The 26,772-nt window shown below is 38.2% G+C and overlaps 1 protein-coding gene across 1 annotated transcript in view; it reads right to left on the bottom strand.

Moving 5' to 3' along the window:
- rtn1a (reticulon 1a) overlaps nucleotides 1-26,492 on the bottom strand; it is a 47,639-nt gene extending 21,147 nt beyond the window's left edge. Inside the window, 4 exon segments of the mRNA XM_056470393.1 lie at nucleotides 9,207-9,858; nucleotides 9,860-10,107; nucleotides 12,274-13,080; nucleotides 26,075-26,492. Of these exon segments, the coding sequence (XP_056326368.1) occupies nucleotides 9,207-9,858; nucleotides 9,860-10,107; nucleotides 12,274-13,080; nucleotides 26,075-26,261 (1,894 nt within the window). The 5' untranslated portion in view covers nucleotides 26,262-26,492.
- Between the last annotated feature and the right edge of the window lie 280 nt (nucleotides 26,493-26,772).

Below are 26,772 nucleotides of genomic sequence, written 5' to 3'. Positions count from 1 at the left end.
TTAAAATGTATTTAAATCTCATAATTAAGAGAACATGAGGTGTATAACTGCAAAAAGGTCCACTTTTTGATAAAAAAGAGCCCCCTCTTTCATCAAGCTGGCTATGGACCTGTGTGGTCCCTTTAACTAGGATGATCATATTTAGGGGTTCAGGTCATCTAAAAAATTGAAAACCTCAACATACAGTCTGTACATCATCAAGATGTACACATTTAAATGTTCAACACATTTAAAAGGCCTTTCATGTTTTATGCATCAGTAAGTGAGTATACAACTGGCATTCAGCGATTTCTGTCTCTGCTACTCATTTTCATCATCATCTTCTGTTTCCAACATCATCTTCCCTCAAAGGGCTCACCACGGCAACAGCTTAAGCTCCCTGGCTCCCTTGTTACTATGGAAACAGGCTGGTCTGCGCTGATCCAGATTGTCTTAGAATTGCAGAGTAATGAAAGCAGAACTCACAATGCTTTAAAATCACTATATTCAAACATACAATGAAGATATATTTCAAACACTGGATATATCTGTGTGTTCTGATGCAAAATATCAATATAATAAAAATAAAGCCTTGTTACGTAAATCTGCGGTCTCTATCGCCCTCTGGAGGTAAACTGATGAAAAGGCGTTGACCTCTTTTTTTCTAGCATTCCAGAACCTTCATTCAACAATGCATGGTGAAATGTAATACAACCCACAACACACACACACACGAATATAAGTCTTTTAAAAAACTCTCTGTAAATCTATAGCTGCCCAAAGGGTCGTAATATAAGGCACAAATGAATACCACATGAAAATATATAATCTCAACTGATGTTCCTTCAGACAAACAAAACAAGAGAATCTTGCTAGTAGCATCACATGTGCACAAACTGCCCTATTTTACAAGAGAATTACGTAAAAAAAATTCTAGAGACAACAATTTGATTCAAGATATGTTCAATTGTTCATTCCTCCCATGCTGTCACGATTTTATGTCATAAATGTGCATATAATGAGTTGCTATCTAATTATGGGGATTGTTTAGCCTATGTGAACAAAAGAAGTATGTCTTACTTTAAATGTACAGCCATGACTTAAAACCTCAATTTTCAAAAATATGACCTACTGTATGCTAAAGTATAACTGAGCTGTGATATCTTCAGTGTTAGTCACAATTGATTGAGTTTTTATTGTGTAGTTATGTAAATCAGACATAATGTAGTTGCTGAAATGCACCACTAGAGGGAGATTAAATCTTTAATTCAGCCTCAGCTGACCTCAGAACAGAGTGGATCTGTCTGTGTTGTTGTTCCTGGTCAGACAATGACCTCACGATCAGCTTGATAGTATGAAGGCACGTTACAATGGAAATCATTTCATGTCAGCTTCCAAATGACCATACATATCTAGCTGAGAATAAATTCAAGTGAGCTTTAGTCAAAAACTGTCCTTTTTTAATTCCTACAATGCATATTTATGGCTAGAAATTTAAACATTTATCAGTTTATTTGACCATATGTTCATATCTCTGGTGACCCATGCCCTTTTCAGGGCACGGTTAAAACTGCCTGCAAATATTCGAGTTTAGGAGTAGTTAGCTACAAGTATCTCAGCTACCATAGATCTATACGCTAGATGTTGCATACGGACCCTGAGTATGTGTCAATAGCGCCACCACGTTTGTACAGGGCTCCCAGGACAAACGTCAATCAGCCGCTCTAGCTAACCGCAAAGCCAATGTGAAGATGCTGGACTTTAGCGCTGTGTACGGGTGTAGTAACGAGCAAACAAAGAAAACAAAGCACAAAGCCCTCACATTTCATAGGTAAGACAAAGTTTTTTTACGTTTTTATATGTTAAGAACTTTTGTGCTAAACAAGTAACGTTACTGATTATATAATATAGTCATTTACTGCCTTCACCATAAGGCAAAGTAGCACCAACTCACATTAAATACAAGGCTTATGCTAGTTTTGTTGAATAAAATAAGCAAACAAAGTAAATGAAATATGACAACAAGATGCTGCGGTGTCAGAAACTTGTATTAACAAATTGTATTGCTTGTATTAACAAATTGCTCCCTCCATTAGAATGAGAAGTGCACATAAACACACACTCTTTGTCGGCAGTGCCTGTGCGCTTACTTATCCATCGATGTAGAAGTGATGTAAAATTATAACTTTCATATTTAAAAAAAAAATTCCATACTGACCACCAGGAAAACTCCTGATTATAGATAGATGTATATATATGTGTATATCTCTGGCTCTGGATGGCCACAGTCCTTCACTGCACCTTGGTCCCACATTCATTTCAAAGGAGCGATTCTCTGTACTAAAATGGCAGCTCTACTGACGCATTCCTTCCAATAGACAACAATAGCATAGGCGACATCTAATGTAAATATCTATGCTCAGCTACTTGCTTAGCTACATTTTTTAAAACCTTGACAATAGCAAAATAACTTTGACACTATTTGCAGTAGCTCAGCTACTTATGATACAATGTAGCTTTTTCAGTAGCTAAATACTTTTTCCAGCGAGTAGTGACTAGCTTGACAACAGCTACATAAAGTGTGTGAATTATATATTGACGACTAGGGGGGTCAACTTTTTCGGTAATGTTAGCTTGTGTAATACATGCTTCAGTGAATCAAATGTATGTATCTAAATTACATATAATTTGTTAATAAAAATATACTTAGGTTTTCAGTGTATTGTGGGATAGGCTATTTAGTGTATTCTGACCTGATAAGCTATTTCGGCTTACTTTAGGTCAAACTATACAAACTACGCATCTTATTTGACTTTACTTTTAGGCTTTATGTAGAAACAAACACCTATTTTATGAGAAATCAGTCTTGTGAACTCTTACAGTGTCTTTTGGTGCTCTAAATCTGCCGATTTCAGACTGTTGAATAACTTTTTTCTCGCATAGACTGGTATGATTATGCATTCACAATGGTATGAACCGTTATAGGGGTGGTCAAATGGATATCTATTATTTTAATTATTAACATTAATATTTAAAACACAGATCAGAGTGGGCCCCCCATACATCTTGTTTTGACATCCTTCAGGAGTGATCAAGCCTTAATTAGGGGGGTCAATCCCCAAACCCCCCTGTAATTCGCACCCTGGCTGTTTTCGTGAACCTGCAATGCTCTATAAAGCTGCGGTTACACTGGACTTTTCTCCCCATAGACTTTTCTCCCCATGTGCACGCAAATGCATCAGATCGGAAACGCAAAGCTCGTGCGACAAGTTTGCAGTTCGCTGTGTTGCAAAGTTCAAGCTTGGAGAATTCTGACCTACGAAATCGCATCACTTGACTGCGTGAGACCAATCAAGGATGAAACATCACCTCTCTTGAAAGAAATGTAAAATATGGACCAATCACTTGCTTTTTTAAACATCTAATCATCTTGCTTAATCCTGCCCCTTTTCGCAACGCCGTACGACAGAATTTCACATGCTCAAACTCTAGTGTGACCGCAGCTTAAATCAGTTTTTGTTGTTGAGAAACTGCTACCGTGTGCTTAATCTAAGTTAATTATTTTGTTACTGCAATGTTACATTTGTTACATTTTTGTACTTTGACTCCCAACAGTCTGACAACTTTCAATAGTCTGTAATAAATCATTAAGCTTTAAACATTAAAGTGTATTACACTGTTTTATTTGTTTTAAGAACTAAATATTTTACTTAAAATTAGCATTTATTCACATTTTTGTAATATATAATTCTTTGTAAAAAAGACAAAAGTAGCTTCAACATAACTAGCTGCTTTTATGAAGTATCTTTTTTAGAGTGTAGTTAGACATTAGCTTGTGCTTATCAAGCCATATTTTTCTGAGTATCTTCCTCAACACTGGCATCAGCAAAAACCCCCTAACCTTCACATCCTGCAGATCACCAGATCAATCGCATGGTAGTAGTTTTTAACCAATAGAGGGCGCTATGAGCTACAAAGATTACTCAGTTGCGACTTTGGAAATAATGACGAATGACCCTGGACAAGAAAGAGGTGCACTTTTACCCTCAGTATGAAAACAGACCCGTTATCATTTTTTAAGGTTGATACTTTTTACAATGCATGTTTTTATGTGTTATATAAAAAGGTCTGAACGGAGTGTGGGATTGTTTACACTCGATTTCTGGAATGTTCTACGAGCTAAAGCTAGATGAAAGAGCAATCTGATCATATATTGAAAGAACCATTAACATTTGCTAAATAAATAATATGCAAGATTAGGAACAGTCAAGATTAATTTAAAAATGGATGAAAATTAAATAACATTGGGAAAACTTGTAATTAATTTTAAATCCAAAGCTTAAAATGTTAAGTCGATAGTTGAAAATGTCAACAATATTTGTTAAAGTTGTATCATTTATTTATTTATTTGTTTATTTATTTATTATTTTGTTGTATTTTGTGATGTCATATTTTGATCTTTTTTGCATCTTTTAATAACATGTATTATTTTTCATTAAGATTTTATTCATACTATATTAATAAAAGTGCACGGTAATCAAAAAATGGAATTATACAAATAACATTGTCCTCATTTTTTTAAATGATTCACATCTTAGATTCAAATTATATTTTGACCACTGTACTCAAGAATCTGGAGTTCGCACTAAACCATAAACATATGCTGCTTTCAGAATAGATTAAGGCATCTTAGTTGACGTGTTGTTACACAAATGCTGGATGTTCTTCACTACCTTACATAAAGGCAGCGGTTTTATATTTCTGGACAAAGCAATTGTCTTTCAAGCTATCCTCCATTGATTCAAACCAGTATAACATAAGCAGGCTTCATAAATCACCAGCTGTGACAATAATCTCTTCAACATTGCATGATCTGAGCTTTGTAGAACTGCGTGACTACACATTCAAAGAGTCACTATCTGATAAGTTAGATGATCAATGAGCTTAATTACTAGTCAAATCCAGGACAGTGTCAGAAAAAAGCATTTTCAAATTCATCCATATCGTAAATTGCTCAAGGAGATTTTGGGGATCAGGCATTCATTGGCTGTGTTTGATTTACATAACAGTCCTTAGCCTGTAAATCTGGCTACACAGACAACAGATCTGGCCCAGAGAAATTTTGCTATGTGGGTTTATATCAGCATCACATTAAATACACACTGAAAAAACTCACATTCTCTAAATAGTTGCATTTGCAGCATATTGGACCTTTTGGCTGGCATGACAATTTTGCTTAATGGAAAATCGAAACTGGAAAATTTTGGATCGACGTCACGGTAGCTCAGTGGTGAGGAACTGTCACCTCACAGCAAGAACGTCGCTAGTTCAAGTCCCGGCTGGGTCAGTTGCCGTTTTTGTGTGGAGTGTGCATGTTCTGCTCTTGTTCGCGTAGGTGTTCTTCAGGTGCTCCCGTTTCCCCCACAGTCCAAATACATGCACTATAGGTGAATTGAATAAGCTAAATTGGCCGTAGTGTATGCATGTGTATGCGAGAGTGTATAGGTGTTCCTAGTGCTGGGTTGCAGCTGGAAGGGCATCACTGCGTAAAACATACGTTGGAAAAGTTAGCGGTTCATTACGCTGTGGCGACTCCTGATTAATAAACGGACTTAGCTGAAGGAAAATGAATGAAATGACTTACTTGTTGCAGTAAAGTTGCTATACTGCATCATATAATCACTTCTTCTTTGTACGAAATATGTCAGAGATGCCATGTGGTGATAAACAGGAGATGAGCTGGTACTGTTGCATCATCACTTCATCAGTTCATGACACTCTCCACCTCTCACCACAGCTGTCAGTAGATGCTCCCTGTCACAGCACTCATGTTAGCTGCTCTCCAAATCTGCGGTATTCCAGAATCTTAATGTTTTGACAAGGCCCCTCATTGCCAATTACAATATTATTCACCCCCCCCCCCCCCTTTATCGACTAAGATGTTTTCTCTGAAGTTTTTCCCTGCATTTATATATTAAGTAAAGGGACCAGTGTTGGGCCAAAGTTACTTTTAGAAAGTAATGCATTACAATATTGAGTTACTCCGCAAAAAAGTGACTAGTAGGGTTACTTAGTTTCTTTTTATAGTAAGTAATGCATTATAGTACTTTTGAGTTACTTTTGAATAGCTTTTTCTGACCTGGCGGAGGCTTGATCTCTTTCATAACTTGCATTTTTTTCCTATTTTTTTTAATTAGCTCTGCAATTAACAACACACTGTACAACCTTCATTTACCTCTAAAATACTTTATTCCTGCATTCTCTCATTGAGTGCGGGATTCAATGTGATTGAGTGGGTAACACAATCGCCTCACAGCAAGAAGGTCGCTGGTTTGAGCCTTGGCATTTCTGTGTGGAGTTTGCATGTTCTCCCTGTGTTCACGTGGGTTTCCTCCGGATGTTCCGCTTTTCCTCCACAGTCCAAAGACATGCGCTATAGGTGAATAGGGTAAGCTAAAATTGGCCGTAGTGTATGTGTGTGATTGAGTGTGTATGGGTGTTTCCCAGTGATGGGTTGCAGATGAAAGGGCATCCGCTGCGTAAAATATATGCTGAATAAGTTGGCGGTTCATTCCGCTGTGGCGACCCCAAATTAATAAAGCGACTAAGCTGAAAAGAAAATGAATGAATGATCAGATGCCTTCTTTACCATTGTTTTCTCACCACTCATGTTTTGTATGTTTACAGTATTATGTTATAACTAAGGCCAGACAGAATCTGCGGACATTTTTGCTATTTTTGAGCAGACTTTGTTAAAACTCTGTGGATTTATGCAGAATGATTTTGGTAGTATCATAACTAAAACCTTAATATATGAAACAAAAAGTAATACCTTTTTAACTTGTATTTCATGTTTACAATGCAAATCCAATTAGATCCATTTTATATGGTAAACAAAGCAAGTCTCTCATGTATCTACTAAAAGACAGAAAATATTACTTTACAAACTATATTGCAAATAAATCCTATAAATATTTTCATATTAGTCAATAATATTACTGAAATTAATTTAAAAACTGAATAAATATAAATTTACACACATTTACACACATTTAAGTAAATAAACAAAATCAATGATGGGCTAAAAATTTGTGGAATTCTGCAGAATTCTGTGCGCGCAGATTCTGTTTTATAACATGCAGCATATATTTACATATTTCACTAATATTTACTCTCAATAGAGTGAACATTTATAAATGATTAATATCTGATTGAAAAAACACTGCTTAAATAAAACTATCTAGCTGATGCTCTAAAGCAGTCCTGCTTAAATAAACTACCCAGCTTAAATAAACCACTGCTTAAATAAAACTATCTAGCTGTTGCTGTAAAAGCAGTCCTCGATACAGAGCAATGTTAGTATCCAAAATTAAATTTGTGCCTAAGCTGTAGAAAAGCAATGTGCTGTGCATACTACATGTATTTTCTCACAGAAGTATTCATATTTATCATGTGAATATTCAATATTAAATGTTTATTATGCCTTTTTATTATCTTTATTTACATTTATATTATATATATATAAAAAGAAAGAAAAAATATATATATATATTTTTTCTTTTCTTTAAAGACAATATTACTTTGTAATGTCACTAATATGTAAATATGCAAATGCATAATGTTATAAAATTTCCTTTTGTTGGCTTATTATGCATAGAAAATACATATTTGTTGACAAAATAAAAAAAAGTTTATTTTAAATCACACAAACTGACAGATGTCTTATTTTTTAGTAGGTGGTTTGAGTTAAATCAGCAAGAATCATTCTTACAGATCTAAAACCATTATTTATGTTTTAAATGTACAATAAAAGCATAAGTTTTAAAGAGCCCCTATTATGGGTTTTTGAAAATGAGCTTCCATGCAATGTGTAACACAGCACTAAGCGAATGAAAACATGCAGCTGAGTTTTAAATCTGAAAGTGCACCATGTTTAAAACTATTGATTCTTTAATGAAATAGTCGACTCAGAGTCAAATAAACGAATTGAGTTGGGTATGGATCATTTGCCTGAATGCGTCAACGTCGACACAGTACTTCATCAAATATGTAGTACCGGATCTTGTAAAATGTGAATGCGCGTTTTCTTTCAGACACTAGCGGAGCGAGGGGGATCACAGGAGTGATCATGAAACAAAGATGACAATCACTGTTAGATGAAGATTCAGCTGTGGGGAATAAAGGGTTAAAGTTCATTTTCACAACAACACCACAGTATAGCCAACCTAGTGCTGTGTTTGTTCCTGTCACCTTTCTGATTTTTTAAAACAATAACCTACGCTGCAGTGCGGGAATCGCCGGCCGATTGCTATTGAAGGAGCAGCAGACACTATCATGTATGGGAATTCGTCAGACTTTGACTAGGACTTTGTCAGTTCATATAGACCAGTTGCTTCTTCCTCGCTATCATAACATGTAAGTGTGGTTAAAATTGTTGGCTCATTTTCTGTCGTTTCCAAATTATGCACGTAATTGTGTGTTGTAAGTTTTAATCGCCATGCGGCTTGTAATCACTTATCTTTTATAGATCAATGCTTGTACTGTATCTGTATGAGGCTATTCATTTATTGCGCCCAAAATCATGTTGAAAATGCGACACATGCTTCTTCCTTTACCGATTAAAGTGCGTTTCTGAACTTACGATCCTCTGCCGTTTGTCTTTGCTATGGCCACTGTCAGCTGTTCCTACACGTGTGCGGCGCTGTCAATTTTCAAAATAGTTCAAATTTTGCCACAGTGTGGATTAATACTAAATGTGTGTCGTTGTTATTACTTAGGGTTAGGTTTAAGAGTAGAGTAAAATGCTGGTGTTTAATTGCATTGCTTTAATGCACTCCTGCACTGGGCTTTCACATACTCTCTGCTACTTCATAGCCGTGGTGGGCATTTCTCTGTCTCGTGCTGAACGCAGTCGACCAATCACAACAGACTGGGACATTGTTTTTTTGACATTGTTGTTGGAGACCCCACAAACCAAAATATGACCTTTTTACAATGCAAAATATGGGCTTTTAAATCATTTACACAGCATAGTTTTGCACATTTAACCCATTTCTAAAAGTTTTCAGGCCAGCAACACAAGGTTGTCATGTAATGAATGGCTAAAATGCATAAACAGTTACTACCAGCTGTATTTTCACATAAATAACATGTGATTTAATGTTTTTATTTTTTACCAGTAAGAATAACAAAATGATAGGAGGAAGAACAACTGAAGAACCTCTTACCTTTCTGTCTGCTGAAGCCATGGAGTAGCAAGGACAGATCAGCCTCTTTCTCTGTGCTGGAACTAACAATACTGCTTTTGCTTTTACTCTCCTTCTCCTGACTGGGCTGCTGCTCCGGAGTCACTGTAGACGTTCCCATTACTGCGGGCCTGGGTTTGGTGGACCAGCTTTCCTCTGGTTGTGGCTTGGGCTTCTCAACTGGTGCTGCTTTCTCCTTTTCCTTCTCCTTTTCTTTCTCCGGTTCTCTCTGAGCGCTGACGACTCTGGGTTCAGTGAATGGAGAGGAAGAGACGCTAGAGGTCGTGATGGGCTTTGAAGACATGTTGTCTTTGATCAGAGGGGAAGATGGTTCTGGTGGTTTAGGCGCAGAATATTCCTGCTCCCTCTTGGGACTTTCCTCCGAAGCTGATTCAATTAGCAGGTCGCTATCGAGCTCTGCTTCCCTTTCCTCTCTTAGCAGACTGTAAAGTGGTGGGTTACTGGACTGACCGAAGCCCATCTTGGTTCCCCCAGATAGATCGAATGGGTTACTAGCACTGACCTTGTTGGTTTGTGGCTTGTCAAATGGGTTACTAGCTTTTTCAGTGGCAGATGTGTAACTGGGCGGCTCAAACGGGTTGCTTGTTGGACTGAATCCCCCCTTTGCAGGCGGGGGTCTTAGGTGTCAGGTCATGTATTGGTGAATCTAAATCTTCAGCCACTTGTTCAATTTCTGAATCTCCAGACTCATCTTCACTGCCTTGAAGGTCTTGAGCCCATGGGGATGAGGGCTTGGCTGAGGTCTTGATATCGTGGGTTGGAGCAGGGTTGGGATGAGAGCTGATGCTGCTTGAATCTTGGGTGGAGCTCATAGACTTCATTCCTGCAGGCTGGAACAGCACATCAGATGGAGACTCTCGACCTGGACAAAAAAGAGTTAGAGAAATGTATAAACTGTAGGTATTTAAAAAGATAAACAATGACATTCTCTATTAATTATACACGTCCTCATGTTGTTCCAAAGCACATTTGTTCGTATTCAGACCACAAATTAGTATTTTAGGTCAAATCTGAGAGCTCCCCTTATCATCCATAGACAGCAAGTTTGCCGATTCATTTAAAGTCCAGAAAGGTTCCAAAAAACATCTTCAAATCAAACCATATGCCTTCAGATGTTAATATTGTTCGCAATAAAGTGAAGTATATTTATAAACTAATTTCGAGAGGATCACATGCTTCTGATTGCTTGCGGCTGGGTCCCGCATTATCCAAATTATGATTCACAATCAGATGATTCCTAAGCCATGATAAATACCCTAAGTTCCATATAACAGCCATCTTCGTTTCGGAAGAATCCCCTCTTTCACCCCTACTCCTCCTCCTTTCTTAGATGTGTGGTTAGCACTGTTTGCCTCACAGCAAGGAAGTCACTTGCTTCTAGTCTTTACCAAGCCAGCCGACGTTTCTCTGTCGAGTTTACACGTTCTCCTTGTGCTCAGGTGAGTTTCCCCCAGGTTCCCCGGTTTTCTCCCACCATCCAAAAACATGCAACTAAAGTTAATTGACTAATCTAAATCGGCACCATAGACATGCTCCTAGTAAGTAGTTATCTCTTAAGAGCAATCACTATCTGTTCATTAGCCACTACAGCAGGGGAGTTCTCGAGATCTACCTGAGCTCAAACTCTCCTCTCGCCTTGCAAACAGGAGGGAGCCCCGAGCTTGAGGATCTTATGAGCTCAGGGCTCTCTCCTAGCACAGAACGCCAAACAAGCTTTATAATCAATCATCAGCTAAGTGTGAACTCTTGAAACAAAAATAACAACTTTTTACAACAGTTTTTTCTCCTCAGTGTCAGTATATTGTGCGTATGTGAGCGCTGTGCACTGATGTAACCCCCCCGAATGACTGCATGTGATTTCCTCTGGTTAAAACAAAGCACAGAGGTACATCAGATGTAATACGTCAGAGGCACGGCCAAGCATGACAACTTGATAAACGTGCACCCTATACTGACACTTATGAGAAGAAACTTGTATGAAGTAGGACTACATGATATTGGCAATATTTTATTTTTCTGTGATAATTATTGCAATATAAAAGTTTGAATAGAAAGCTCTGACGTTTTTCTGGGGAGTCTAACAGTATTCGGGTAAACAAATTAAATATTCACAATGGCAAACAACATCTGCACAGATTAATTAGCTTGTTAAGGAAAACCCCCACTTGGATTATTATTTCTGAAAACAAGACAATATTTTTTGCTGGTCTAGATAATGCTTCTCCATTTAAGATAGTCTTGTTTCTAGTACAAATATCTAAATAAGAAAAGCATTTTGGCAGTGCACAGTCACAGGCCTTAAAAACGTTCACTCTATTGTGGTTAAACTTTGCAGTCTTTCTACAAATCACATGTTCGGTGGCTCCTGGTCAACTATAATTGAGACTCAACGTTGCATATCCTGCGATGTGTTAATTAGGGATGTGCACATTCTGATATTGATGCTGAAACGATATATTGTGCATCCCTAGTATAAAGTTGTAATTGCTGTTTTATGAGAACACAAAAGTACTCTCACAGCTAGATAATATTCTCAATAAACCACTGAAGGCATATTGCCAGTTTTAGTATTTTGGGGGGTATTTATGGAGGATGAGGGAGCTCTCAAGTTTCACCTAAAATATCATACCTTGTGTTCTGAAAGTAAACAATAGTCTCAGGGGTTTTGAACAGCATGAGAGTGTGTAATTAATTACAGAGCTTTAATTTGAAGGTGAACTAACACTTTAGACTCAATTATATGTAACGTCACACTATTTTGCATAGTTTGCTGACAAAAATGCCAAAATATTAAATGATTAGAGGGAATTAGATGCAAGACCATAACTTATCCTATCCATTAGCTTATAATCTACACTGCCTGGTTCATTTGTGTACATCTACAATCTACTTCACCTTTAAATTGGGGGTTTGCTAGCTTAATTGAACTGAATTCAGATGTTAAATAGAATGTAGATTATGAAAAGGCATTCTCATTTCAATTCATGATGGTGCGCAAGCAGGTGCATCACAAGTGGGTGGGATCTACCTGTAGGGGAGTGGTTAGGGGAGTGGTTAGCTGACGACGCTGCGCTGTCATCCTCTGGTTCTGACAGTGTTACCGTGGGAAGACCCTGCTGTCCAAGACTGAGCACGCTGTCTCTCTCAGACACTCCCCCTTGTGGAGACACTCTCACTGGCTGACTTGCAGTGCTGTGGGACTCTGTTGTTACTGTGATCTTCACAGGACTGGCACTTTGCGGCGTTTCCATCCTGCGATATGACCGGAAATCTGCCATTTCTTCATCCGAAGGATCCTCAACGTATGGAAATGTGTGCTGCCCACCGGCTGATCCCGTACTTGTCTTCACCTCTGTGTCTTCAGATCCGAGCGGACTCTTCTCCAAATAGCGACCTAGATCAAAGGGATCATGGCTGGATTCTTTACTTCCCTTTTCTTCAATCTTAGGCTTGAAATCCTGGATGTCATCTTCATCCTCATCGTCATCTTCGTCATCTTCCTCATCTCCATATCCAGACACGGGAGGTTGCTGCTTGTTTTTAGCATTGCCCATACTCCCGAAATCACAAAGGTCCCCCCCCATGTCCATGTAGCTGTAATGGTCACTTTTGTGCGAGCCCTGCAGGGTCGTCTGATGGTCTGAGGGGTCGCCTGGGGTCATGCCGATGCCGGAGTCGGTTCCGGTGGGTGCAGGCGGAGAACGGTTGCCCTCGGAAGAGAAGAGAGAGGCTCCGTCATTGAAAGGGTTGGAAGAGGACTTTGAGGAAAGGAGAGAGGTGTACAGATCACCCTCTCCAGGCGATGACTTCATAAACATTTCAGATAGAGAGTCACCTAGAGAGAAGGAGAAAAGGAGAAATTGTGTCATTAGTAACTGAAATCGAATCATTAAGTTTACCTGCTGCCTTAAAATACGAGTTAATCAAACTAAACATCTGAATTCAACTTGAAGCTAACCTTTCTTTCAACTTACACACACACAATAGTCAAGACAATGCATTACTTCTGAAAACATATACACTTGACTTTACAATCCATCTTGAGACAAGGGCATTTAAGAAATAACTTAATGTGGGTATAATGTATTAGAGCATATCTGCAAAGATTTTTCATGAATGTGTTTTTCTGCTGATGCACATAAAATATTTCAAAAGAATAGCAAATCAAATTGCCAAATGGCTATTTAACATCAAATATCCCAGAAGAACATTTGATAAAGTAATTAAAGCACATAGACATCCATAAGGTCTCTCAGTGCAGCCTGCAGCTAGCTCACCATGCATTCACACAGGGCTTCAGCGTCAACACTTGACCGAGGGCGTGTTGGGGCTGACACGATCGTCATAGCAGCGTCAGCCAATGAAATTAATGTGCAATCGGCTACTGTCTGAGCTGGGTTATTTGCATAAATCAAACTGATTGGCTGACACTTCTGTTGGCGCTTGAAAAGTTGAGAAATCCCCAACTTTTGCAGCAAGCAATGCACCCACAATTCAATTCGGCAACACTTGACGTCACCCATCAAAGTGAATAGAAAGCGTTGACGCCATGTGAATGGAGCGTCACATGGTCGCCCACTGAAGCTGAGCAGGGCTGCGCCCGGTCAGTACCTGAATGGGAGACCACATGGAAAAGCCAGATTGCTTGCCAGAAGTGGTGTTAGTGAGGCCAGCTGAGGGTGCTTAACCTGCGGTCTGTGTATGTCCTTATGCCCCTAGATATTTATGGGGACTCTATACTGCTCAGTGAGTGTCGTCTGTGAGCTCTCTGTGGTCGTTAAAAATCCCAGAATGTCCTTTGAAAAAGAGTAGGGGTTTAACCCCGGCATCCTGGCCAAATATGCACACTGGCCTCTGTCCATTATGGCCTCCTAACCATCCCCATATCATAACTGGCTTCATCTCTCTGTCTCCTCTCCACCAATCAGCTGGTGTGTTGTGTGCTGTCTGGCGCAATATGGCTGCTGTTGCGTCATCCAGGTGGATGCTGCACACTGGTGGTGGATGAGGAGATTCCCCCCATTGTGTAAAGCATTTTCAGTGTCTAGAAAAGCGCTATATAAATGTAAGGAATAATTATTATTATTACTATTATACAAAAACAGCAGAAACCCTGCAGAGACTGTGCAGAGGTCAGATTTACTACATTGAGTGCATATGCAGTATAATATATGAAGTGAAGACAAAGGCAGTTTTACAAAGAGATAATGGACAAAGGACAGAGAGTAGAAAGAATCTGCACAGAGAAACCACACTGATGTTTTTCCAGAAGTACTGTAAATCTGATTCCCACTAGACTGAGAGGAAGAGCAGATAGAAAAGGCAAAGCCCTCAGAGACAGCTGGAAACATCTGCTCATCTCTGTAAAATCATTCAAGTTTTAAGAGGATTAATGATGGCTGGACAATGAACCCTATGACTGTTACATCTCCAATAACAAGTGCACACTTAGGTTTAATTCCCATCAGCTGGTGCTAAAATTACAGTGGGTAATAAGATCATAATCGTCCAATGGCAGTTTGGGCAAGGTTCTGATTTCAAATCTTCAAGACCAAACACGCTTGCAGTCTAGAAGTAGATAGCTATCTTTTTAGCAGTATACTGTTTAGTTGTAAACAAACAAAAAAAAAATAAATAAAGTATGAGGTAAAACATGACATTATGAATATATATATTTTAAAAAAAAGTTCGAAATAACAGAAATTTATGTTTGGTAAATGAAATAAAGCTGAAGAAGAAAAATATAAAATGAAAAACATAAGATGAAATAAAAGATAGATGTTATTGGCAACTAGCTGAATTTCTAAAACTCAAAATAAAGTATTATAAATACTGTACAAATAAAATAATAAACCACAAATTAGAAAAAGTTACAGTTAGAAACCACTTTTTTGGTACTGAATTAAATGTAAGTACAGTTGTTGAACTCTAGTACTTTAGGAATTCCTTCATTTTTATTTGTGTGCTAAATGTGTAAATAGCAGATACATTTGCAATGTGTTTTGTGTATTGGCAACACTAAACAGAAGTAAATCAGAAATATATGAGATAAATGAAGGATCCCTCTTCCTCTGTTTTAAAGGGCACCTATTTTACATCTTTTACAAGATTTAAGATAAGCCTTTGGAGTCTCCAGAATGTGTCTGTAAAGATTTAGCTCAAAACACGCATCAGATTATTTATTATAGTCTCCAGAATATTCTAATTTTGGTGTCTGAGTACATTGTAGCTATTTTTGTAGCCTGTGGCTTTAAATGCAAATGAGCAGCTTCTCCCCGCCCACTGTTCCCACGTGTGTGTGTATGCTTCTCATCATGCATTACAGCAAATAAACAGCCGTGAGTGATAGAGACAGACTCGGATGAAGCTGAAAAACAGCTCATTAGTCAAAAATACCAAGTACGTTTATTTGATGTATTTGTGGTGGAGATTATTCAAGTCTTTCTGAAATGAGATCTCACACAAATGCCGTTTACAGTACACCCACAGACACACAAATATGCGCGCTTACTGACACCATGTGGCTGTGGTGATTATAACAGTTAAGAATTACATAGTGATTTTACTCTCTTTATTACAAACATGCTCTGTTTTAGAAACCTTTTAGACGTATAAAACATCTAAAAATCACAGAGAGTTGTAACAAATATTTAAATCCCAGTTTATTTGCAAAAAAAGTTCTGTGGACATGTGTGTACATGTTATTATAGAAACATGGCACCTGTCAATCAATTCAGTGGGCGGGGAAAACCGCACTCCTATGTCACGTTGCGGTGGGCCTCAAAATCACTGGGATTTGGGTCCTATTTTAACGTCAGGAAATTTTTTTAAAAAGTGAGACTTTATTTCACTCCAATATGACCGTGTACACACTATACACACACACAGTTTTGTCCAGACAGCTCACAAAAGTTGATTTTCATCATAGGTGCCCTTTTCATTTATATAAATATTCATTTATAGACATTTTAGGTTCTAAATGGGACCAACATGTGTACAATTGAAACTAATAAAATCTTTTTTTTGTCTATGTTGTTTCATGGGTGCACCTGAATTGAGTACAGCATACTAAATGGACTACTTCAGCCATATCTTTATATAGTAAAAAGCATGCTATTCTGAATTCAGCCGGTGACTGGATTATGTCATTTGCTGTGCTGGGAGTAGGCGGTCACCGCTGAGCTCTTTTGGCACGATTTACATTTCCATGGTAACAGCAACTGCTCTGATTGGTCCAGAATTATGGGGAGTGTATTTCCTAACCCACAATTCATCATTTACATCATTAAAAGTGACTAGGGTATCATTGTGTCCTTCAGAAGAAAAAGTCATACAGTATGTGAATACACAATCAGCTTTCTTGAATAACTTTGACTCATGCGCCTCCATTTAAAAATCATTTAAATCTTGGTAGGTCTGTCTTGAACGATCAATACAATCAATTTCTCTATGGAGACCCTTGGTGTTGTGTTCTGTCCGAGTGGTCCTTTTATGCCGAGCGCCTTTGGCTGCAAGCGACAGAAAGAATGCTCTTTTCACATTCGCCCAGCACTGTTTGTTGATCTCACTCTGCCTCTCTCTCTTATGCCCGGGTGACTTTGTGAATGCAGACAGACAGTCCGCACTAACATTTCCCCCTCGTCTAGGCCTTTCCCCTCAGTGTATTAGACAGACACACAGAGAACGAGAGAGACAACTAGGGGGAGAGAGAGACAGTAGGAAGTGGATTATGCTGGACATATTGATGTGTGAGTGATGTTACTGATGGGTCAAAAGGATTTCTGCTGTGTTGAGTTGCTCACCGTTTGGACAGATCTTTTTCAAACTCTTCAAGAGCCCATGTGATGCTGTTTTAAAGGAGCAATATTTTGAAGAACAAGAATAAGTTATAATAGGAAAAATCTGACATACAGTACTGTACATTATCGTTAGATCTCTGCTCCCGGTTTATCTGAAATGCTCTAACTGGATTTAGTTTGTACTAGGAGTGTAAAGACATGCTGTATTGAGCTATCACAATATAAAAATGTGACATAATATATCACTGATCATCAAAACTGTAAACCATCGTCGTCTAAAGCTTAAAATATCCCCCAAACATGTCATGTAGATACTCAAAAATATCAAACGAAATATAATCAGAGCTGTCTAATCTTCTAAAGATTATCTTCTGGCTTACTGTATACACGCATACTGCAGTAAACAGTAGTAGTAATGGATGTTCAGATGCATGTGAGAAAATGAAAGTGAGTAAATGGACACTGTTTTGGATGTACCAACCTTTAAAAGTTTGGGAAAAGTCATTTTGGTACACTTTCTGTGATGCATTTCATTATTGATGTACTACTACTATAGATTACTACAGTGTATGAAAGAATGCACACAATGTGTGATAATAAAAGGAAAATCTAATAATGGCAGAAGTCAGATTTAACCAGTAAAAACGTATTGTTGTAGTCAGTGACAAGCATATGCAAGCAGTTCAAGGATATGCATCTATCATAATTAATAATTCAGAATCAGAATCATGAATATTTGTATTCTGGTCCATCCATTGCCCTGTGCACTGGGGACCAGGACCATGTTCAAGTAGATAGTACCAAATGTAGCATTTTGTAATGTTTAAATGATATGTTTTAAAAGTAATGTCAATAAAACTATCTTCTTAATTTTGGGTAAAAATATCTAGCATCCTATCGTCAGCTGTTCAGTATCACAATGTCTTTAAAAACTTAAGTATACCATTACACGCTTAGTTTATTTAAAGTGTATCCTTCCAAAATGCCCAGAGGCTAGCTTCCACAAAGCTTTAAATACAAAATCAATGTAAAGTTTTGCCTTAGCTCTTAAGCTTTTTTGAGCCAGTCCTATCATTGCATTAAATGGATAGTTTTTCCTACTATGGAAGTCAATAGACAATGTTTTTGTGATATTGAGTTTTCAAGTGTCAGATTACTGTTTTTATAAGGTGTACTTCAACCAAATATGTAAACCATCGTCGTCTAAAGCTTATAATATCCCCCAAACATGTCGTGTAGATACTCAAAAGTATCTTCTGAAGATTATCTTCTGTCTTACTGTATACACGCATACTGCAGTAAACGGTAGTAGTAATGGATGTTCAGATGCATGTGAGAAAATGAAAGTTAGTTAATGGAGACTAAATTTACATTCTTGGCTGTACCAACCTTTATAAGATTGGGAAATGTCATTTTGGTACACTTTTCTGTGATGCATTTGATTATTAATGCACTACTATAGATTAATAGATCTATAGTATAATCTATAGATAATAAAAGGGGAACCTAATAATACCAAAAGTCAGATTTAACCAGTAAAAAAATGCAGTTTCAAGCATAAAAAAGCCGTTCAAGCATATGCATCCAGCATAATTAATAATTCAGATTCAGAATCATGAATATTTGTATTCTGGTCTGTCCAGTTACTTAGTAATTACTTGGTTAAACATATCTAGCATAGTATCATCAGCTGTTCATAGGGCTGGGCGATTTGGCCTAAAATCAAAACCTTGATTAATTGTACATTTCAACTCCATTGCGATTAATGAACGATAATATTCTTTTCCCCTCATAGATCACTGACAAGTTTTGTGAAGTAAATATGCTCACATTTTACAAGTGAGATTAAAATATTGTAGTAAACACTTTCTACTGTCTATTAATATCTACCGTATTGAACATCAACATTAAACAACAGCAATTAAAACACACATTGCCTAAAACCAAGTCACTTTTTTCTGTGAAAAAGTGAAAATAAATCAGCGGCGTATATATGAGAGTGTGCAGCACGTTTTAAGCATGAACAGAGGAAATCGGTTTAAAAGAGATTTAAACACTTGTATTAAATGAATGGTCTCTCAACTTGTAATACTGCGCTCATGACATTTGTAACTGAAGTAACACCATAGAGATCAGATCTGGCTGCAAAGTGCTAAACATTTATCAGTTCAACAGGGTCACGTGACTCGGTAGGGAAAGTAATAAAAAAATGACATGGAAAAATTTGATCGATTATAGGTTCTGATTGTCATTTTTTGTTTACTTTTCAATTAATCGCCGCCCAGCCCTAGCTGTTCAGTATGTTGATATCTTTAAAATCCTGACTTAAGTGTGCCATTAGTTTATACAAAGCGCCTCCTTGCAAAATGCCTGGAAGTGCTTTGATTGGCTCAATCAATGCAAAGTTTTGCCTTCAGCTCTTTAGCTTTTTTGAGCCACTCAATGCATTAAATGGATGTTTTTTCTAATGGAAGTCAATGGTCAGTAGTTCAAAATATAATCCTTTGTGCTCATCAGAAAAATAAGTTTGGAATCACTTGAGAGTGAGTAAATTTACATTTTGAGTGAACTATGCATTTAACTGCCTTCCCTACCAAATAGTTTTTTTATAATAATTTTTTAGGGATTTTCACCTTTATTTATAGGACAGTGGAGATTAGAGACAGGAAAGTGTGGGAAGGAGAGATAGGGGAAGGATTGGCAAAGGACCTCGAGCCGGGAATCTAACTCAGGTCACCGTGAGCACCTCTATGCTATGTGTCAGCGCACTAACCACTAGGCTATTGGCGCCGACAACTCTACCAACTTGTTAACCATGTTTTGACGGTTTTAAACAATGATTGTTAAAATCTTTTAAAGAATGACTGTTTTAAAAATGGTTTACACTACACAGCATTGTTGGGTTACAAAAAATCTAACAAACATAATCATTTTGCTCTACTGCTACACCTGATTTTGGGTTTATTGTAAAAAAACAAAAAACAAGAAAACATGTTAAATGAGAATCTGAAATATTTCATGGCATACTTTAAAATATAGAGAGGATTTAGTGTTCTAAAATGTTTTCTTTTGATAATGTTTTTAAATAAATTGGTCTTAAACTTCATATTTTCAGTTTTTTTTTAATAGTATATCTATTTTTTACGGTACTTTTATCGTAAACCGACATATCTACCATTTGATAGAGATTGATATTTTAAAAATGATGGGATGTGTTGAAAAAAATGCATTGAGTGTGTTAACTAGCGACATTAGTTAAAGATTTACAGTTAAGAAATGCAATCCAAAAATGTTTGTCTTGGTGGGGCAGTTAAAGGGTTAAGATGATCAAGCAGCTCAATCTGAACAATCTTTACAAGCATGACTTGCAGAAAAATATTTCACAATGATTACAGAATGCATAGAAATCAAGCCGCATCTCCACAACACAGAAACTAAAGCCTCACTTTCCAATTGTGAATGCTTTGGGTGACATTATACTAGTATTTCAATCTGTGATGTACAGTAGACATTTGCGGAAGTAATATCTGGACTTCTGTTGATGAATATTGATGCAACTTATGTGCACTGCTCTCTGTTGGACCTTTGTGACTTGGCAGCTAGTATACACACACACACCAGTGGATGCATTACACCTTGAAGGAAAAGGCAAACATTAGAATGCATCATATGTTATCTATAAACAGCCGTGAGCTCACTTGCTTGGCTACTGTAAAAAAGACTGTGAGATGTCTTGCTCTCACTCAGCCTATAAATAGACCTCCCTCTGTTTATTTAAAAAGAGAGAATGCTAAAGACTGAGCCAACTACAGCCCAAACCGACATGCTATGAAAGACAGGAAGAGAGAGAGAGGGGGAGAGGGAGGGAAGAAACAAGAGCCTCACCAAAGCCAGAGTGTGAAAGCGGGAAAGAGAGAGAGAGAGAGAGAGAGAGAGAGAGAGAGAGAGAGAGAGAGAGAGAGAGAGAGAGAGAGAGAGAGAGAGAGAAAGAGTCTTTGTGTGAGTGCATTTGAATGTGTTTAAAAGAATATGCGTATTTGGGCTTGCATCCATGAGATGAGGGAAGACTTTGTGTGTGTGTGTTCTGTGTATACGCGAGTGCGTGTTAATGCTAGCCAGTGCACGGGGGAGCTGAGGGATTCTAGGCCCCAGCTCATGAATATTTGAGCATGTGAGAAAGGCTGTGCATGGGCGTATGCATGTGCGTTTTTTGCATGGCCAGTTTCCCCATTGCTAATAATAGCACTCTGAGCCATAATGGCGTCCCAATCAGACTCTTAATGGACCGAGAAGCACCTGCAGAAGTAAAAACTGACAACTAGCAACATGATAAAGCTGTGGAAACAAGCTGCGATTGATTTCATGTTGAAAGCATAGTGTATATTACCTTATGTCTTTTAGATGCTATGTATGTAATATGGTGCACACATAGCAGTGTCTTTGCTGAGGGTTTCTATAGATACGTCGCTACTGTCAAATCGATCCATGAAACACTAAAAGCACATTAAGCACTGTAGCATAGGGTACAATTAAAGCACTGCGATGAGTGCCTGGATGTCTGCCTTTCTGAAGCTCCAACCGTGTACACTTCCTTCTGGATAAGGTGGTTCTGTGCTTTATTGTTGTCCAGTATTAAATCCACAGCAGAGTCTGAGGTTGAGGAGTCAGTCTGCAAGACGCCAGACTGTCTTATCTTAATAAACTCACTGTTATTATTGGTAAGGGAGGATTTCGTTTTAGCAGTTCAGAAATACTCAGAAAGTGTTCGGAGAATAAACAATAGATTTAGCATGCAGGCTAATGTCAGCAGTCAGATGTTGTTTATAGCTACAGTAAAAAAAATCTGTTATTTTACGTTTTTTTTCTGGCAGCTAGGGTTAAATTACAGACATTTACCTTAAAATAACAAACGGTAAATTACAGAAATTTACTGGAAATTTAAATTTAAGGAAATTTCTGTAATTTAAAGTCAGAATTATTAGCCCCCCTTTGATTTTTTTTTTCTTTCTTTTTTAAATATTTCCCAAATTATGTTTAACAGAGTAAGGAAAATTTCACAGTATGTCTGGTAATATTTTTTTTCTGGAGAAAGTCTTATTAGTTTTATTTTGGCTTTTTAAAAACCATTTTAAGGTCAAAATTATCAGCCACTTTAAGCTATATTTTTACAGAACAAACCATCATTATACAGTAATAAGATAATAAGAGTATCCCAACCATGACTGAAGGTGGATACTGCTGAAAGTGAAACGAGCATGCTAAACAATACTGGGTGACGCAGCATGACCTATTTGCGACTGAAAGTTCAATGAATATCTAATATTAACACAATTACAGATTCCTGTTGTGGCATATTTCTGCTGTGTGATTGGCTCTTAGGATCAATATTGAGTAAAAATGTCCATAGCTTATCATCATTATCAACATAAACTTTAATGCGATTCGGTATGATATTGGGGCGAGACGGTGGCGCAGTGGGTAGTACAATTTTCTTACAGCAAAAAGGTTGCTGGTTCGAGCCTCGGCTGGTCATTTGGTGTTTCTGTGTGGAGTTTGCATGTTCTCCCTGTGCTCGCGTGGGTTTTCTCCGGGTCCAAAAACATGCGCTATGAGTGACTTGGGTAAGCTAATGTATGTGCATGACTGAGTGTGTATGGGTTTCCCAGTGATGGATTGCGGCTGGAAGGGCATCCGCTGCGTAAAACATATGCTGGATAAGTTGGCGGTTCATTCCGCTGTGGCGACCCCAGATTAATAAAGGGACTAAGCCGAAAAGAAATGAATGATATGATATTGTTTATCGGCCTAACCCGAGGATTGAGCATAAAACAATTACTTTGTTCCAAATTGTCCCAAAGAAAATCAAGAATTGTTTTGTTTGGCTCATTTTAATTAAATAGTTTGAACAAACAGCAAATGTCATTTTTAAGCATAATACAGTTTAATCCCCTTTTCATCTCACATGTTGGACTTGTATGCAGCAATGCTTTTGTTTCCAATGTTTTTGAACACGTGCAGTTCAAGCGCAGCCATAATGCATTTACTCAGTGAAAGTGTCCAACGGCAGGGGTTTACCAAGACAAAATGGGCCCTATTTGGCTGGTCATGTGATCTGATGTGATCTCACCCCTGAGGTGGAGCTCCATGTAAAATAGATTAGGCTTCTGATGTTACTGCATTCGTCACTGGAGTGAATATCATTTTCAGGAACGGCTCTTTTCTTTGTAAAACATTATAGATGGTGTAAAACACTAAGTGTACTTTTAATGGGGTAGTTCACCCTGAAATGAAATTTCAGTCATTTGTGCACCCTCCATTTGCTCTAAATCTGTTTGAGTTTCTTTCTTCTGTTGAGCATGAAGAAGATGTCATAAATAATGTTGAAAACTTGTAGCCACTGACTTATGATGTGTCTTTTTTCTACTGTGGATTAGGCATGGGACGATAACTGTTTTCAAGATATATCTCAGTTTGGAAAAGTCAGGGTTTTACAACTGCCAAAATATATCGTTTCTAGAGTATATGTAAGACTTTTTTGTTGTTGTTTTTTTGTTTGTTTTTTAGGACAACAGTATCTCCAGCAAAAAAGATATCCAAAGATGCCTTTTTAAATTTGAAAGAAATCAGTGAAGACAGCAGAAGTCAATGATTCATTTGAATTATTTAGCCTGACATGTTTACTGCTCCAACATACTTTAAATGTTTCTCAAAATAAAATATTTTGTGTTCAATGGGGAATTATTTTTTGTTTTTGACCCAGACATTTATAGTTTGGTCCAACTGCTTACACACAAAATCTTTTCTTGTCACACAATTTTTGTAACCTCTTACTCTAAATGCAAATCTACACCTCAAATCTCCAAAACCGTAAGCTATTTCTCAGCCGTGAACTCAGTTTTCAATTGCATAAAACACTTTTTTTTAAAGCACTACACACAACTCTCTACCTGATACACACAAATATCTAACAGCAAGTCACTTGCTTTTTTTCTTTTCCAAACACAACCAATAAAAATGCTACACTTATTCACAAGATCGCACACACACGCTCCTCATTCCTTTACTAATCACTAAACAATCACTGCTTTAGTCTGGTATAGGCCAAAGGTGATGGGACACTGGGCTGTTCTGGTCCAAAAGAACAGTTTTTCCACCCATCAACAATCTCTACAGTTTTATACCTACCCCATTTTCTCCTTTTCTAAATCCTTAATTCGTCTAAAAAGCTAATTCTTCTGAGCCTAGCACTGTAAAGTGTATGATGACCAACCCTGCGCCCAGATGATGCTTTTCCAGGCAATGGACGCTCCCCCCTTCCCCCAGGACTCCCCTCACAGACAATAGTGTTCTTTACTGTATTCTAAAGAACATTCTTTTGCTTTACATGTTTTTTTTACATATTTACATCCAGAATGTTTAGGTTTTGTTATGCTACTGTTTAAACACCATTAATGTTTGCCCTAATAAATATTTTCTGTTTCTTCATGTCTTCATTGGTGTTTACAGTGTACCTGTTGCTCCTCCCAGCAGATTATTGTCACTGTAAAACATTGTATTGAAATGTAGATATAAGCCTAAAGAGCAAAGAGCTTTAGATTTAGAACAACAGTGTTTACATGGTTTATCCAGACATTTACTATTGTGAAAGAAGTGGTTGCCGTTTGCTGCGATTGCGTGTGTTTATGGCATTTTGATAGCAGTGTTACATTTTGAAGGAAAAGTGAGGCATTTTGCATTGTGTGTGTCACCGGCCCATGCCTAGTGCCGTTACAATTCTAACACACACTTGAGAGGGTTGGCATGCACTTGGTCAGCTAGCCAATCAGAGCACTTGAAGCCCTTTGTAGAAACTGGAACTCAATCAGAGAGTTTCAGAAAGACAAAGGCGCAGTCCAGCATGTGTATTTTTATGTACAGTATGTTTTTTTAGCATTACATCATGTATCCTATGCGCAATAAAATAATTAAAACAGAATCATATGACCTCTTTCATGTTTAACAGCAGGTTGAATCAGCAGGTCTGACAACACCGTGTCATGCTAATTTATAGCATGTTTTTTTATTCATTCATTCATTTTCGTTTCAGCTTAGTCCCTTTATTTATCAGGGGTCACCACAGCGGAATGAACCGCCAACTTATCCAGCACATGTTTTATGCAGCGGAAGCCATTCCAGTTGCAACCCTTCACTGGGAAACATCCACACACATTCATTCAGACACATACAGACAATTTAGCTTACCCAATTCACCTATAGCACATGTCTTTGGACTTGAGGGGGAACCCGGAGCACCTGGAGGAAACCCGCGCAAACACGGGAAGAACATGCAAACTCCTCACAGAAATGCCAACTGACCTAGCCGTGACTCGAACCAGCGACCTTCTTGCAGTGAGGCGATCGTTCTACCCACTGCGCCATCGTGACGCATTTTTTTTATCTTAGCCAAATATTTAATATTTCTCATGAGATCCTGTAAGGTCTGGCTTTGATTTGAAGGTTGTGCCGTTGTTGCCAGTACTGTATGAACTGTCATATTCACAAAGTTTTTCATAGTCCTGCTGTGCTACATGAAGAGGTCTATTAGAGGGGTGGACAATGCCCAATCACTGAGCCAGAACAGTGAGACCGGTCGAGGAGAAAGAGTGCAGTCAGACATGATGAGCACAAAGACAAAGAAATGATGATGATTACATGACTGTTGCTTGCTTTATGAACACGTCATCACCCCGAGAGTTTCGTCAACATCCCTGCTTAAATCCAAAAACCGTTACACAATAACGTCAGAATGTTGTTGTTTGTTTTACTGTGAGATCATGTTGTTTAAACTAGCACAGTGCTTAACGCGCGTGTGTGTATGCAGACATGCAGGCGCTGTCACACCCATGGCCTGCTCTGTCTCTCTTCATCTCCAACTCAACATCATCATCATCTTGTTCTTCAGACTCTTCCTTTCTTTCGTCTCCGGCACAACAAAACATGGGTGTCGCCGCTAAAACACACAATGGCAATTTATAAAAAGCCCAAATTTACCTGTAGATGCAGTTTCCATGGCAACGCCGGTTCCTTCAAAGGGATGGAATTGTTGCTTGGGCGCACGCAGATCGTCCCGCATCTCGTCGAAACGGGGCCCTGCGCTCCCAAACATCCCGTTCTTCTCCTCCTCCTCCTCGAACCATTTCCCATCCAAACCCGGCCCCTCGTTTGAATTGGCGGACATGCTTGCAGTAGTCGCACGCGGAGAGCTTGTTTCCGAAGCGAGAACGATTCAGCGAGATCTGAAAGACGTGACGCTTAATATGGCCGATCCTGACCGATGCTTCCCGTCTCGCAGCAGCGGAGCCAGTGGGCTTGATGTGTTTGGTTCAGTGTCTCGGAGCTGACGTCACTGTATCTGTGCGGCTCGCGGTTGGCACGGATTTAGGACGGAGAGCGACATTCCGGTTAGAGGACGGTCCGTGTGCGCGCGCCTCCACACCACGGGCGTGGCTCATGCTACATCAGAGTGAACATTAAAACAAATAGATATAATGGTTTATAAATGGGCGGGTCTGTGTCAATATAAGCAAGATACGTCTAACGGTTCATAAAAGATTAATAACATTGCTTTGTTTTTTGCTGCTTCGGCTTGAAATTACTGAATTTGTTACTATTTGACGTTAGTTTTCACAAAAAAAAATATTTTTAATAATTTTATTATTCATTAGCATTTAAAAAAAATGCATTAATGC

Source organism: Danio aesculapii, chromosome 13 (assembly GCF_903798145.1).
Source record: "Danio aesculapii chromosome 13, fDanAes4.1, whole genome shotgun sequence".
Classification (NCBI taxonomy): Eukaryota; Metazoa; Chordata; class Actinopteri; order Cypriniformes; family Danionidae; genus Danio; species Danio aesculapii.
The sequence above is the reverse complement of the archived record's forward strand: the minus strand, read 5'-3'. Positions and strand labels throughout refer to the sequence as shown.